The sequence below is a fragment of the Ipomoea nil genome, unplaced genomic scaffold (assembly GCF_001879475.1).
Source record: "Ipomoea nil cultivar Tokyo-kokei standard unplaced genomic scaffold, Asagao_1.1 scaffold3170, whole genome shotgun sequence".
In the NCBI taxonomy this organism is placed as follows: Eukaryota; Viridiplantae; Streptophyta; class Magnoliopsida; order Solanales; family Convolvulaceae; genus Ipomoea; species Ipomoea nil.
Genome location: NW_017619598.1, coordinates 1,194,630 through 1,209,222, shown reverse-complemented (window position 1 = coordinate 1,209,222; position 14,593 = coordinate 1,194,630). Strand labels below are relative to the sequence as shown.

At 40.2% G+C, this 14,593-nt stretch overlaps 1 protein-coding gene and 1 long non-coding RNA gene across 4 annotated transcripts in view; one reads left to right on the top strand and one right to left on the bottom strand.

Annotated features, from left to right (window-relative positions):
• LOC109167911 (sn1-specific diacylglycerol lipase beta) overlaps positions 1-14,593 on the top strand; it is a 40,352-nt gene that overhangs the window by 5,168 nt on the left and 20,591 nt on the right. For all 3 annotated transcript variants that reach the window (XM_019316978.1, XM_019316977.1, XM_019316976.1), the window contains exons 7-8: positions 3,007-3,112; positions 4,371-4,525. In XM_019316978.1, coding sequence (XP_019172523.1) covers positions 3,007-3,112; positions 4,371-4,525 — 261 coding nt within the window. The remainder of the gene's footprint in view (positions 1-3,006; positions 3,113-4,370; positions 4,526-14,593) is intronic.
• On the bottom strand, positions 9,272-9,723 carry LOC109167914. The gene is made up of 3 exons (XR_002051939.1): positions 9,704-9,723; positions 9,495-9,613; positions 9,272-9,376 (listed from the first exon to the last, which is right to left on the bottom strand). It is a non-coding gene; the product is annotated as an uncharacterized LOC109167914 (long non-coding RNA).

Sequence of the window (14,593 nt, the reverse complement as noted above, 5' to 3'; positions counted from 1 at the left end):
CCGTTATCACTCCGCAACACCTGTATCATTTTATTGAACTGAGTTTTGACCATTGCACAGAAATTACAAAAGATCCCAAACAACTCATCTCTAGATTTCATGAGGTATAGCCAAGTGTGTCTAGAGAAATCGTCTACAAAAGTTACAAAATTTTGATACTACTCGACATGGCCCCCATATATCTGAGTGAACCAACTGAAATAAAGACTCGACTCTATTATTGACTCTAGGAGGGTATGGCACCCGACAATGCTTAGCAAGCTCGCATGACTCACATTGCAAGCTAGATAGAGATTCTAACCCCGGACACAACTTCTTTAAGACAGACAAAGGCGGATGACCATACCGGGAGTGCAACTGCAACGGGGACATATTTCCCAATAAACCAACCGGAACACCTCCAGAACCTTTGGACAGCCGCTCTAACACGTACAGCCCACCGACCTCCTTCCCTTTACCGATAATCGTCTTCGTCAACAGATCCTGAAACAGACAATATCCAGGGAAGAACATGACACAACAATTTAGGTCCCGGGTAATTTGACCAATTGACAATAAATTGAACGGGAATTTTGGGAGATATAACACAGAAGTGAGAGGTAACGACGAACTAACACTCACACTACCTTTACCTAAAACAGAGGTGGATGAACCATCTGCCAAGGTAACGGTAGGACCACATTTAAGGGAACAATATTCGGAAAACATACTTAGATTACCTGACATGTGGTCACTGGCTCCAGAATCAATGACCCCACTGTCGAGACGAGGAGGAAACACAAGCAATAGGATTACCTGTTTGAACAAAGGTAGCTGACGGAGACGGCAATGACCCTGGACTAGCGGGAGACTGCGAGGAAGACAACTTTAACTGATTAAACAAAGCCATCTCTTCCTCAGTTATCATAACCGTCCCTTCTGGTTTAGAGGCAGAATTAGCAAACCTCCTATGGTCGGAGAGTTGTGGGCATTGGTTACGCAGGTGACCGGGATCACCACAATTATAGCAAGCCCTTTGCCCACGACCTCCTCCGCGCCCTCTACCTCGTCCCCTGGACCGACCTCCTCGACTATCAGTCCCACTATCTCCCTGTGAGAAAAAGGCTTGTTTCTCCAACGTACTATCAGTACCAAGATTCACTGACGCATTTTGAACCATAGAAAAAACCTGGTCGAGCGAGTCTAATTCCTTATTCCCCAATAATTGTGATTTCAAAACATCATACTCCTTATCCAATCAAGAAATCCAACTAAAAATATGCAATTGATCACGTTGTTTCTTCATTTTATCCACTTTATCAGTAATTGGCATAGCAGCACATAATGCCTCACTCACATTCTTGAAGTCATAATAGTAATCCCTAATGTCCCGCCCTTTTTGAGACGGTCGATGAACATCCTGGGATAACTGATATAACTTCCTTAAATTATTTGCCCCGCTAAACCACTGATTCACTAACTCCCACACTTCCTTCGCACTCTTACAGTGCTGTAAAGATAGGATTATCTTCCTATCAATACAATTTATTATACGTGAAAACAATGCGTCATCATCTTTCTGCCACGCTTGGGCTTCGGTAGGGTCATCCGGACATGTCTCAATTAAATGTCCAGTTTTACCCATACCCTTCAAGTTCACTTCAACTAGGAACTTCCATTCCCCAAAATTGGACCCATCAGGTGCCAACACCAAATCAACCAATTTAGATTGTGTTGACACCACTGTAATAGTCCTATTTTCTGCCATAATAAACACACACAAGACCAACCTGGAAACGCAGCTTTACTTCTATGCAGATGACAAGACACAACCCAGCTTCACATCTCACGCAGCAAAGCAGACCTGGAAAAACAGCTTCAACTTCTCTGGCAGCAACGCAGATCTGGAAAACAGCCCACTCAAAATCCCCTCAACACCAGACGGAGATATTCATATAGGACTGTCGGGCGCACGGAGACGATCCCAGCCGCGTCGGCGGCGACCGGAGCCGAGGTCGGAGAACACCGCACGCGCCGGCGCGTGGTGTCGGAGCTCCGGGAGTGCGGCGGCGCGTGGACCTTCCGATGACTGCTCCGATCCTCCCGGCGGCGGCGCCTCCTCGTTCCGACCAAAGCCCACCACCCACATCTACTGCTCTGATACCATGTTGAACTCTAAAGAAGGAAGTGCATATATGTAGTGCGATAATGAATTCAATCAATAGAGTACAGGAAGCCTATGCTTATATACAAGCTAAAGGGAAACTCCTAACCACTTATTTCAAAATTCAAATGGGTAGTTAGGAGACTTCCTCTAACAACCTACTAACAGGTGTTTTGCAGTTTGGGGCATTACTTTGGGTTTATTGGATGAAGTAGAAGCTATTCGTGAGCTTGCATCATTAGTTTAAATTCTTAGATTGAGTACTTTTCATTCTTTGTTCTGTTTTTATTTGCATTTTGGGAATTTTTAGTTTTGGGGTTGTAGTCTCCAGACTTGGTGACTTTGAGTTTGAATTTTGTTTAGTAAATTGTCTTGTTGGGTGTGGCGATTGTTAATATCCTAATTAGTGTTGGAGTATTTTTTTGAATTGAGAAAGGTCTAAAAGATAACCTTTATGGCTCTCCAAATATTGTAGTCTTCATGTAATTATGAGTTTTCAACCTCATTCTCTAGTGGTACATTGTTATTCTCTTCCTAGGGTGTGTCTATGGAATTCAACAAATGGTTCCTACAACCCTTGCACCCTTTTTCCTATGCAGTTTTTAGCCAATCATAAGCTTTTTGAAGGCCAAAATTCATGGCTATTATCTTGTTCCCATTTCCCTTGATTTTTACACTAGTTTGTTTATTTTAGAATACTTAAAGAATGTTCCCATATATATTGGGAACAATATTAGTTTGGATTACTTCAGAACATTCATGTGCACTGGTATAGTGGTATTTGAATTTTCTCTATCTGTAAACTGTGGTGCAACATTTTGTTTTGAGCAGTTAATATGCCAGCGTTTACCTGTTTATTACAGTCGACCTTTACTTGAAGGTGATAATTGGTGGCGAGGTCATGCAGCAGCTTTCTTGAAATATGTCAAATTGACAGATGATGTACTTAGAAAGGGACGTGTTAACCAAGTAAGTCATAGTTTAAATATGGGCTCTAATATTGTTAATTACCATCTCTAGATCTTTTCTGTATTTTCTCTTAGTATATAATACTGATTCTAGGTAAAAGAAGTTCTTAACAAAATGAAAGATGTGCCTTAATGTAGCAATTATTTAAATTCTCCCACTTAAAATATGTGAAATCCCATTGTGTAACAAAAATTGCTGATGCGTAGACAGAGTGCAGTAGGAGTAATTAATCTCTTCAATGTCCCTTAATTAATTTGGTCCCTAATAAATTACACATTGATCTCATTTTAGATGCGCTAGTGCTTTGCCCTGGTTATTACTAACTATTTGTGTATTTTAGTTTTCTTTATAAATTATTTAGCTTGCTTTATTTAAATTGTCTCTGCAAAAATACAGTTTGAAGTTTAGAATAGCACATATAGAGTACAAGAAAATTTTTGTTTTCAAAACTCAAAACAAAAACAAACAGTTAGTTAAGTACCTTCTCTTTCATTTTATTTGTCTTGTTTATTATTTGAGGGTCTAGTTAACTTTTATCTTTTCTTTTGCTATTTTTTAATTTTTATTTTACAAATTTAATTTTTTGCCTTCTTGTTTAATAGCTCTGAACGTGTAGTTTCTAAAACTATAACTTTTATTTACTAACATTAAATTAAACAGTACAAAATTTGAACTGAAAACATGTTGACTATCATTATTTGAACCAGACATACAAAGTGGGACAATGTATGTGTCTAGTTCAAGTGGCAAAAGGAGTGGCTTCCTAAATTTCGCAGTTCCATCCTCCTCCTCTAGCATGTTCAAAAAAATGTCTATTGAGATTTATTTGTACTGGAATAAGAAAACTTCATGCGCATTCAAGTAGGGTTCTATATAGCATGGGTTCATGGCAAATGGTGCAAAACTACATTTCCATTCTCTCTGCTTTGGGTTTAATATTATTGGCAAATATAGCAGATATTAGAATATGAAGTGTTGGTTATATGCTATAATACAAAGTACTCTAATTTTCATGATCTATTTTAATTTCTAGGGATTATTTGTTTAAACTAATTGGAGTAATTGAAACATAAAAGGAATTGGGTACTTTCTTTTGAATATTATAGTATTTTTTGTAGACTAAACTAAATTATACTTACTCAGATTCCTTAGTGTTACTTATTTGATCTCTTTTCTCATCTGAAGAAACTTTTAGAGTTCAGACGTACACATCCTCATAAATGTAACTAAATTTCTGTTTCACGTTCTTTTTTCTCAGGATAAGTGTAAAGCAGCATACTTCATTGTTGTTTTGCACCATTTGAAAACTGTTGTGATTGCTGTGCGTGGGACTGAGACCCCTGAAGACCTCATAACTGATGGGTTATGCAGGGAATGCAGCCTTTCTGAAGGGGATTTAGATGGTTTAGTAAAGTATCTCTCTCTCTTTCTCTCTCATGAACACAGTTTTTCCTTTTTACTGTCTTGTGTGGTTGCTTCCTTACCTTGTTTGAACTCTAGAGGTTAAAATTTTTTTTAAGGAAAATATTTTAGTGATCATGGGTCCACAATGTCCTAAGCTTCAAAAGGCACTAGAAACAGGTTCACTTTGATAAAATATTTTTTAAAAATACCCAGTTACTCGAGAAACATAGGGATTACGTTTTAGTTCAAATCATAGAAATAAGCAAAGGAAACCATAGTATTATCAGATCTGATCAATAGATGAAGTTCCAACAGCAGCAACATCGTTGATGGTGAATTTGCCTTTGTCCTTGTTACGAATGTAAATAGAAGATTTCTGAATATGTTGTCTTATAGAAAAGAGAATACACAGCCCTATAAATACATGCTAGAAGACTTCGAATAGAAAACAAGTTTCTATATGTCTACCTACCTAAATCCCTAAGACAGTCTAGTCTATAAAGATTTCAAATATATATATTCCATAACACTCCCCTTTAAGTTACACAAATAACTGATAACCCAGATATAACTAACCCAAAATAATGAAATAACGAAATAACTCAAATCCATTTAGGACACTCCCTTGAAACAAAAACTTTGGATGCCACCTATACCACGGAAAACCGGGTGACCTCAAAGTGAACCGAACAAGCTTGGACATAAATTCTTTACCAACTCCGAACCGGAGGACACAAATTCTTTACCAACGAAAGGGAAACATGCCCCAAACGACAATGAGCAACAAAAATGAGGGACAACACTAAAACAAGGATCAAACTCCATCCTTCTAGAGGTCAAGATTGTAGAGACCCTCTGAAGCAAGCCCTTCACCAATAACCCTCTTCGTCCGAGGCACAACAGCAACACATTTACACGTAGAACAGAAGGCAATGGTCCAAACTAAGTCCAGAACCGAGAAGAGGGGACTCAGGTGACCTAGGAACTGCCAAGCGGAAACTTTTTTGGTCACCGGAGACGCCGCACGCGCTGACGCGTGAGAGAAGGGCGGTGGACGGTGTTGAGAAATAGTAGAAAAGGATAGAACAAAGTTTTCATCTTATTACATACAAAGTTTTAGATTACACACCAAATATATAGGCAAACCAAAAGCATTTATAAAAGCACACAATAAATTCTTGACTGCCTAAGAAACCTAATAGTTTTCTCAAGAATAGATAAGACAACTAGAATAAATGTTAGAGTGATCAAGATAAGTATTTCCTATTTTCCAACACTCTCCCCCTCAAACTGGAGCATATAAATCAAATGCTCCAAGCTTGCTACAAATGTACTCAATCTTAGGTCATCGAAGGGATTTGGTGAGAACATCAACAAGTTGATCATTTGACCCAACAAATGTTAGTAATGATTTCTTCGGATACAACTTTTTTTTTTTGAATAATAAAGTGGCAATCGACCTCAATATGCTTGGTTATTTCATGATAAACAAGATTTGATGCAATATGTAGAGTTGCCTGATTGTGGCAAATTAACTTCATAGAACCAAGTTTATAGACATTGAGTTCTGTGAGAAGTGAGAAGTTGCTTAACCCAAATTAACCCACATATCCCAAGGGCCATTGCTCAATATTCAGCTTTTGCACTTGATCGTGCAACTACGTCTTGTTTCTTGCTTTTCCAAGACACAAGATTACCTCCAAATAGGATACCATATCCTGATGTTGATCTCCTATCCCATGGACATCCAGCCCAATCTACGTCTGTATAACCAATAATTTCTGTATGTCCATGATATTTCTAAAGCAATCGTGTACCTGGTGACCTTTTCACATATCTTAAAATTCTGATGGCTGCACCCGATGACTTTGACATGGCTCCTGTAGAAATTGGCTAACCACACTAAAAGCAAAAGGGACATCTGGAAGGGTGATGTCAAGTATAGGAGCTTGTCGACTAATCTTCGGTATCCAGGAAGAAGTTTGACATTTGGGTCCATGTGTCAACTGGTTTGCAATCTGTCATATTTGTTTCTTCAAGAATATCCAATGCATATTTTCGTCGGGGACACGTAAATACCCTTTTTAGACTGAGCAACTTCAATACCAAGAAAGTACTTCAATTTCCCAAGAAAGTACTTATTAAGTTGATTTATTTGTCATGCCCCGGGGAAGAATCATGAACGAAGTAGGTACACCCAAAAATTCGTAGTGGAAGCTTATGGAGGGGTTCTTGTGGGAGTAAGATATGAAGAGGATTTTTTAGGAACCTTGTGAATTAGCAAAGTACGGACCGTGCCAACAAGATGTCGAATCTTTCATTCAGCAACTCCATTTTGTTGTGGAGTTCTAGCACATGAAGGTTCATGAAGAATTCCATGTGAAGAGAATAAAGAAGTGAAAGGGTCAGAAAAAGTATTCTCTTGCATTATCACCGTAGGATTTTGAGAGATGCCCCAAATTGATTCACAATCTCATTGTAGAATTTTTGAAACACATTGAATAATTCAAAATGATTTTTTTTTTTTTTAATTAAAAAGACCCAAGTGCACTGAGAATAATCAATCATCAATGAAGACAACAAAATATGAGAATCCTTAGGTTGTTGAGACACGACATGGTCCCCAAACATCAGAGTGGACTAAGAAGAATGGGGCATTGGCTCTCCTATTGATCCTACAAGGGTACGAGGCTCTTGATTGTTTCCCAAGTTGACACGATTCACATTTTATGGTTTTTAAGTTTGACAAACCAGGAACAAGTTGTCTTAATTTATTGAGATTAGGGTGTCCCAAACGACAATGATTCAGAAAGGGTGAAATAGTAATAGTGCAGGCTGTGTTGTCCTAGGTGGAGCAATGAAGATGGTAGAGTCCTCGTGATTCACATATCCCTTACCGATCGTCTTCCTCGTCTGTCGGTCCTGGATCACCTCAGAATCAGAAGAAAAGGTAGCACAACAATTAAGGGAGTGTGTAAGTTGATGAATTAAAATAAGATTGAAAGGACAACTAGGAATGTATAGGACATTAGATAAAGGACAATCGTCTTCCTCTTCTGTCGTTCCTAGATCACCTCAGAATCAGAAGAAAAGGTAACACAACAATTAAGGGAGTGTGTAAGTTGATGAATCGAAATAAGATTGGAAGGACACTAGGAATGTAAAGGACATTAGATAAAGACAAGGAATGAGTATTGACTTTCCCAATTCCTTTAGCCTTTCGTTTTGATCCATCACCAAAGGTAACAGCAGGAAGCGTGTCCATAAAATCAATGAGAGAAAAAAGAAGGGTTACCAGATATGTTATCAGTGGCTCCAGAGTCTAAGACCCAAACCGAGTCTAATTGTGAAGCAAGAACAGTGTGGGATATGTTAGGAGAAATGTTGGTTCTGGTAGCCTTCAACTGTAAAAATTCAGCATACTTGACATTAGAGAGCACATGAGTATTTGAGTCCTCTGTACTTGGGCTTTCAGATGTAGACTTAGCTACATTAATCACAGTTGATTTCCCATGGAGCTTCCAACAAACCTCACGAGTGTGTCCTTGCTTGTTACAAAAATCACAAAAACGAGGGATGTATTTCGTCCTCTACCTCGATTACTTCCTCGACCTCTTCCTCTGTTGTAACCATCATGACCTTGATTAGTAAGGGCAGAGTGATCAACTATGGTAGAGGATGGTGTATTTTCTTTGTAAACAGAAGAAACTTGAAGGAGTCTTTTGAACATTTCTTTGGTGTTTGGAATAGTTCCATCCCCAAGTATAGTGTTTTGAACTTGCTCAAATTCAGGTTCAAGCTTGGCAAGAGTAAGGACAACAAAGAATTTGTTACGTTGGGCAAGCTGCTCTTTTGGTGATCCTCCAAGAGGCATGAGCTTGTTGAATTCAGCCATAAGCCCTTGTACTTTCCCTAGAAATTTTTCCATTGACATCTCTGACTTCTTGACATTTAGTATCTCATTAACAATGGAGTAAAAGCGGGAGATTTCATTTGTGTAGAGAGACGACATGTTTCCATCATAGTTATCACGGCGCCCTGTTAAGTCGCGGCGCCCCCCGACCGACTTGTCGCCTAGGCGACAAGTTAGGAAGAAAAATATATATATAATTATATATATTATATATAATTATATATATATTAATATATATCTAAAATTCTAAAGTTTAAACATGCTAAAGTCTAAACTCTAAACAGTTAAAGATATTCAAGTATTCAAGCATTCAACATATTAAGGTACCAAGTTACCAACTACATAACACACAAGTAACACAACTACACAAGCAGAATACTAGAATAATCAACAAGACAACAATATCCAAGTTCAAAGTCTCAAAGGTCCATCAAGAAGTCATCAATATTTGTTTCTCTCCCATTGCCATCATTACTATCTTCATTTCCCACTTCATCATCATCTTGAACATCATCCTCATTTTCAATGTCTTCATCATCATTAGGAAAATGCTCTTCTTCATTTTGTTCTTCCTCATCTATCCTAGAACTAGAAGGAGTACTAGTAGAAGCATTGCGGCGTCGTGAATAGCTCAACATTTGTGCACGTGAACCTTCCCCCGCGTGAGCTCTTGTAGAAAGATGAGAGCCCTCAAGATTGTATGATGCACCACTTGCTTCATCAACAAGCCTCCATGAAAGATCACCCCCGGGATGAACATCATCACTAGATTCACCACCATTAATCCATTCATTGTCCCATTGGAACTCTTCTAAGACCAATGGATTAAAGTTAGAGCCTTGTTCACGCATCTTTTGAAACCTACTTGCAATTTTGCGATTGTATTGAACATAGACCAAGTCGTTCAATCTTTTATGCTCTAAGCGGTTTCTTTTCTTTGTATGGATCTAAAAAAGTAAAAGTAGAAACAAAAACAAGTTTAAAATTCTTGTATTAAAATTTGAGATAAATTATAATTTCTACAATACTATTTACTGTTTTACTAATTAGGAAAACTATACTCACAAATTCAAATGTGCTCCAATTGCGCTCACAACCGGAAGATGAACAACAAAGGCTTGTGATGCGCATTGCTAGTGTTTGAAGCTCAATGCTAAGTCCACCAAAAGCATTCCACCAATCAACTACAAAATAAGTTTAAGATTTATAATATTTAATATACTTTGTACTTAGTGTCTTAGTAGTTATTTACTTAGTATGATAGTATTACTTACGAGGAGTCTTTGCTTTTTGTTGCTTGACTGCTAATGGCATTCCAAAGTCATTCCTCATATTATCGAAGTTATCTGCTTGATTGCTGATCTTCACTTGCAAGTCATCATCGTCAATCATCTTATGAAGGATTGCATTGAACATGGCTCGTTGCTTACGAGCACATGTAGTATCCGTCGCCTTAAGGTCAAAGTATTTAGAGGGATTTAAAAATAAGGCGGCTCCATACAAATCCACTCCCATCTGATCATCCCATCTTCGTTCTACAATAGCCATCAACTTTCCCAATAGCCTTGGCTTGCTTGCAAATGATTCATTGAGCTTTTTCTTAGCAGTCAACATAGCCATCGTAAGCTCGGGCATAGCTGGAGTACTATCAGCAATAACGATCCTCAACACAATCAGAATGGGATGTGATGCCCTCAAGCAATCCTCAACCGCAGTCCAAAATCTATACGACAACACGATCTCACACACCTTTTTACCTGCTTCGGTGTTGGATAATTTTGAGCGAACCCAATCCTCACTAACAAATAGAGCTCTCAAAGCATTTTTGTGCTTGTACAAACTCTGTAAAGTGAGGAATGCTGTGGCGAATCGAGTAGCTCCAGCTCTTACAAGATCTTGCCCACCCGTATGCTCTCTCATGGCACTAAGGATTCGCCCATGTCTATAAATAAAAGTGGTAATATTTCTACCACTTGCAATCTTGGACTTGAACTCCGTCATCTTCCCAATGTCCTCTAGCATGAGGTCAAGACAATGTGCTGCACAAGGAGTCCAAAATAATGTCCGAATCTTTTCCTCCAAAAGTTTGCCCGCGGCTTTATAGTTTGCTCCATTGTCGGTCACTATTTGAACGACATTTTCTTTCCCAACTTCTACAACTTTTTGCTCCAACAATCCAGCTAACATTCTTGCATCGTGTGACTCACTCGATGCATCAACCGACTCCAAGAAAAAAGTCCCCTTGGGACTATCGGACTATTCACAAGAAAATTAATCAAATGTCTACCTCTCCTATCGGTCCACCCATCAGATATGAGTGTGCACCCGTATTGCTTCCAAGCAAGTCTATGTCTTTCTTTCAACTTATCAGTCGCTTGCTTTGAGTCCAAAAGGAGGGGTACTCGTAACTCATGAAAGCTAAGAGGCTTCAATCCCGGCCCCCATTGTCCAATTGATTCAACCATTACTTCAAAGCTTCTTGAATTAGCCGCATTAAATGGTATGCCATTCTCATAAAAAAAATCTGCTATATGTAGCATTGTCCTCTTTGTTTCTTCCTTACTCTTCGTACAAGCCTCAATTGTTCTTTGAGTAGGACCCTTGGAATGCCTCTCATCAACTACTTCTTCAGGGGTCTTTCTAAGTAGTGATGCAACGGATTGAGTTTGTTTTCCTACTCTCGGTTGCGGTTCGGCAAATCTCAACATGGTTTGTTTTCTCTTACTAGCCGTCCCGGAACTTGGATAAGTAACGGAATCGTTAGATGATGGTTGTGTTTCTTCCCTTGCCGATTCTTGCACATCATCATCCACATTATCATCCAAGACCGCCCTTGATATCTTCATTCTTGATGTGCCTTGCATATATTGTTGCATTTCCCTCATAATCTCCGTAGTTGTTTTGGGGCATTTAGCAACATCTCCGTAACCCGTCGCCAAGTGTTGTTTTAGTCTTTTGATTCCCGAATGCATTTGTTTGTGGCAAAGTGAACATTCGACTAAATCTTTGTTTGCCAAGTCCGGCCAAAAACCATACTTCCATCCCGGATCATTTGATTTAGCTTTCCTCTTAGGGTCGGTAGATGGATCATAGCTTTCATTTTCCGAATTTGCAGCCATAATTGAGTGTAATCCTACTGTCCAATCATGAAACAATGTACAATTTAAAAAAAAAAAATTAAAAAAAAAAAAAAGTAATGACCAAGTGGCAGGCAATGAGCACTGCCTCTGCTCACTGCCCCCACGTGGCCATAAGGCTTAAATACCAAACAAAGTCATTTGACTCATTTGTTTGGTATATAAAGCCACTACAAGTGCAAAACAAAGAGAAAACAAACAAAAAAAAGAAGAAAAAAAATCGACGAAGTGAGTCAGTGACGAACAACGAAGAATAGGGATGGCAACGGGGCGGGGCGTGGGCGGGGAGTATACTCCCCGTCCCCGTCCCCGCGACCACGACCCTATCCCCGTCCCTGCGACCCCGACCCTATCCCCGTCCCCGTCCCCATCCCCGGCGGGGAATTGAAAAAATTCCCCGTCCCCGTCCCCGCGGGGAATTTGGCGGGGACGGGGAATCCCCATCCCCAGTCAACCCATACTCAATGTGTGAAAGTAATACAATTTTTAAAAATAAAAAAACAAAAAAAATTGAAATCCATAGTCAATATATTCTAATAATCTAATTAATCCAATATATACACATTCAATATTCACAGTGCATGCAATGTAATCAATCAATATTCAATATATTCCAAATTTCAATTCATCCAAGATATACACAGTGTTTGAATAGTTGAATAGTATTGAGTGTGTTTTAAATTTTAATTTTAAAATCTAATAAACCTAATTAACTAAATAACTAATAATCTAATTCCTAATTCCTAATATAATATATAATATATATTTTTTAATTTTCGGGGACGGGGACGGGGCGGGGCGGGGAGGGGTATCCCCGTCCCCGTCCCCGTCCCCGGCGGGGAATTTAAAAAATTCCCCGTCCCCGTCCCCGATCCCCGAAATTTTTCCCCGTCCCCGTCCCCATCCCCTACGGGGACGGGGATCCCCGACGGGGACGGGGCACATTGCCATCCCTAACGAAGAAGAAAGAAGAAATCAGGAAGCTACTCACAGGGAAACGGTGGTCCGGCGACGGCGGTGGTCCGGTGATGGCGGTGGTCCGTGGGCGACGGCAGTGGAGGGAGGGAGGGTCGGCGTCGGAGTCGCACCGAAGGTCGCAGAATCGCACTGAAGGTCGCAGAGTCGCAGCAATTTCTTCGTTTTTGACTAAGTCTGAAAGTCTCGCACTTTCTATTTCTTATCTTAGGGTTTTTTCCTTATTAGTTGTTACTTAACTTTTGTTATAGAATATTCTGTGTGATTGAGTATCCTATATTTTAGGAAACTAGAATATTAGCATACCATATCAGTCTAGATCAAGCTAGTATTTAAGGGGAGGTTGACTAACCCTAAAGACAGACAGAAAGAGGAGAACTCTCAAGAGGTATTCTTTTTCTCTCCCAGTACTCTAACATGGTATTAGAGCCACTTCAATAAATTTTTTTTTTCCGTCGATATCCTGTCGTCACCGCCGGTTCAGAAGGGTCCGCCGGAGTCCGGCGACCACAGCTGCAGAAGTTTCCCGACGAACTGCCCTGCGCGTGGGCCTCATGCGCCACCTTCGCCGCCGCCACCCCCTCCACGCGCCGGCGCGTGGGCCGTCTCCGGCCACTGGAAAAATTTTCCGACGACAGTTTCTGGGTCGCCTAAGTCCCCTCTTCTCAGTTCTGGACTTAGTTTGGACCATCGCCGCTCCGGTTCTAAGGTTAGGTTGTTTCGTACCCCTCCAGGCTCACTTTTAGGCATAAATTCTGGTCTGTTTGGGCTCAAATATTTGTGGGTATGGCTGAGAATAAGTCTGTGGTTGTTACTGATATAGTTCCTGTTAGTTCTAAAATCACGGATTGTAAGCTTAATGACTCTAATTACTTGGAATGGATTCATGTCGTTAAACTTTATCTTACTAGTTTGGATAAGAGTGACCACTTGTCCAAACCTTTGGCTGACCAAGATGCTTCTTGGGTTCGAGATGATGCCCGTTTGTTCCTACAAATCCGTAATTCTATTGATGAGGGTGTTGTTGGGTTCATTAGTCATTGTGCCTCTGTTTAGGAGTTAATGGAGTATTTGGAATACTTGTATGCTGGAAAGGGGAATGTCACTCGAGTTTATGATGTTTGCAAGTCTTTTTTCCGTGCTGAAAAACGTGATTTGTCTCTCCCTGCATACTTTATGGAATTTAAGAAGACTTTTGAGGCACTTAATCAGCTTATGCCATTCACTGCTGACATTAAAGAGCAGCAAACCCAACGTGAACAGTTGGGTGTTCTGAGTTTTTTGGCAAGTCTCCCTTCTGAGTATGACACGGCGAGGTCTGCAATTCTTAGTAGCTCTGCAATCCCTTCTCTTGCTGATGTTTTCCCACGTCTAAGTCGATCGGTGCAATCGCAACCAAATGTGCTTGAGGCTACTATCCCGTCAAACAATGCTCTTGTTGGCCGTCATCCTCGCAGTGGGAATGGTAAAAATTCTCAGGGATACACTTCTGGTGGTATTGTGTGTCATTATTGCCATAAGCCTGGCCACATAAAAAGGGATTGTCGGAGATGGTTGAGGGAACGAGGAAATCCGACTGTTAATGTTGCATCCACCGCTGAGGCGTCTTCCAAGACGGTCACTGTCTCTGCTGATGAGTTTGCTGAGTTCTCTCAGTATCGAGAATCTTTAAAGCGTTCATCCTCCTCTTCAGTCACTGCTATTGCTGTCTCAGGTAATGCAACTACGTGCCTTCTCTCATCCTCCTCCAAGTGGGTTATAGACTCGGGTGCCACGGATCATATGACAGGTAACTCTAGTTTGTTTTCCACACTTTCTTCTCGCCCACATAGTTCCCCCGTCACCTTAGCAGATGGTTCTACCTCCCATGTTCTTGGGTCCGGTACCATTACGCCCATCCCCTCGCTCCCCTTGTCTTCTGTCTTGCATCTACCTAACTTTTCGTTCAACTTAATTTCAGTCAGCCAGCTTACCCGTACTTTAAACTGTTCTGTTACGTTTTTCCCTGATTATTGTCTGTTTCAGGATCTTTTGACGAAGAGGGTTATTGGT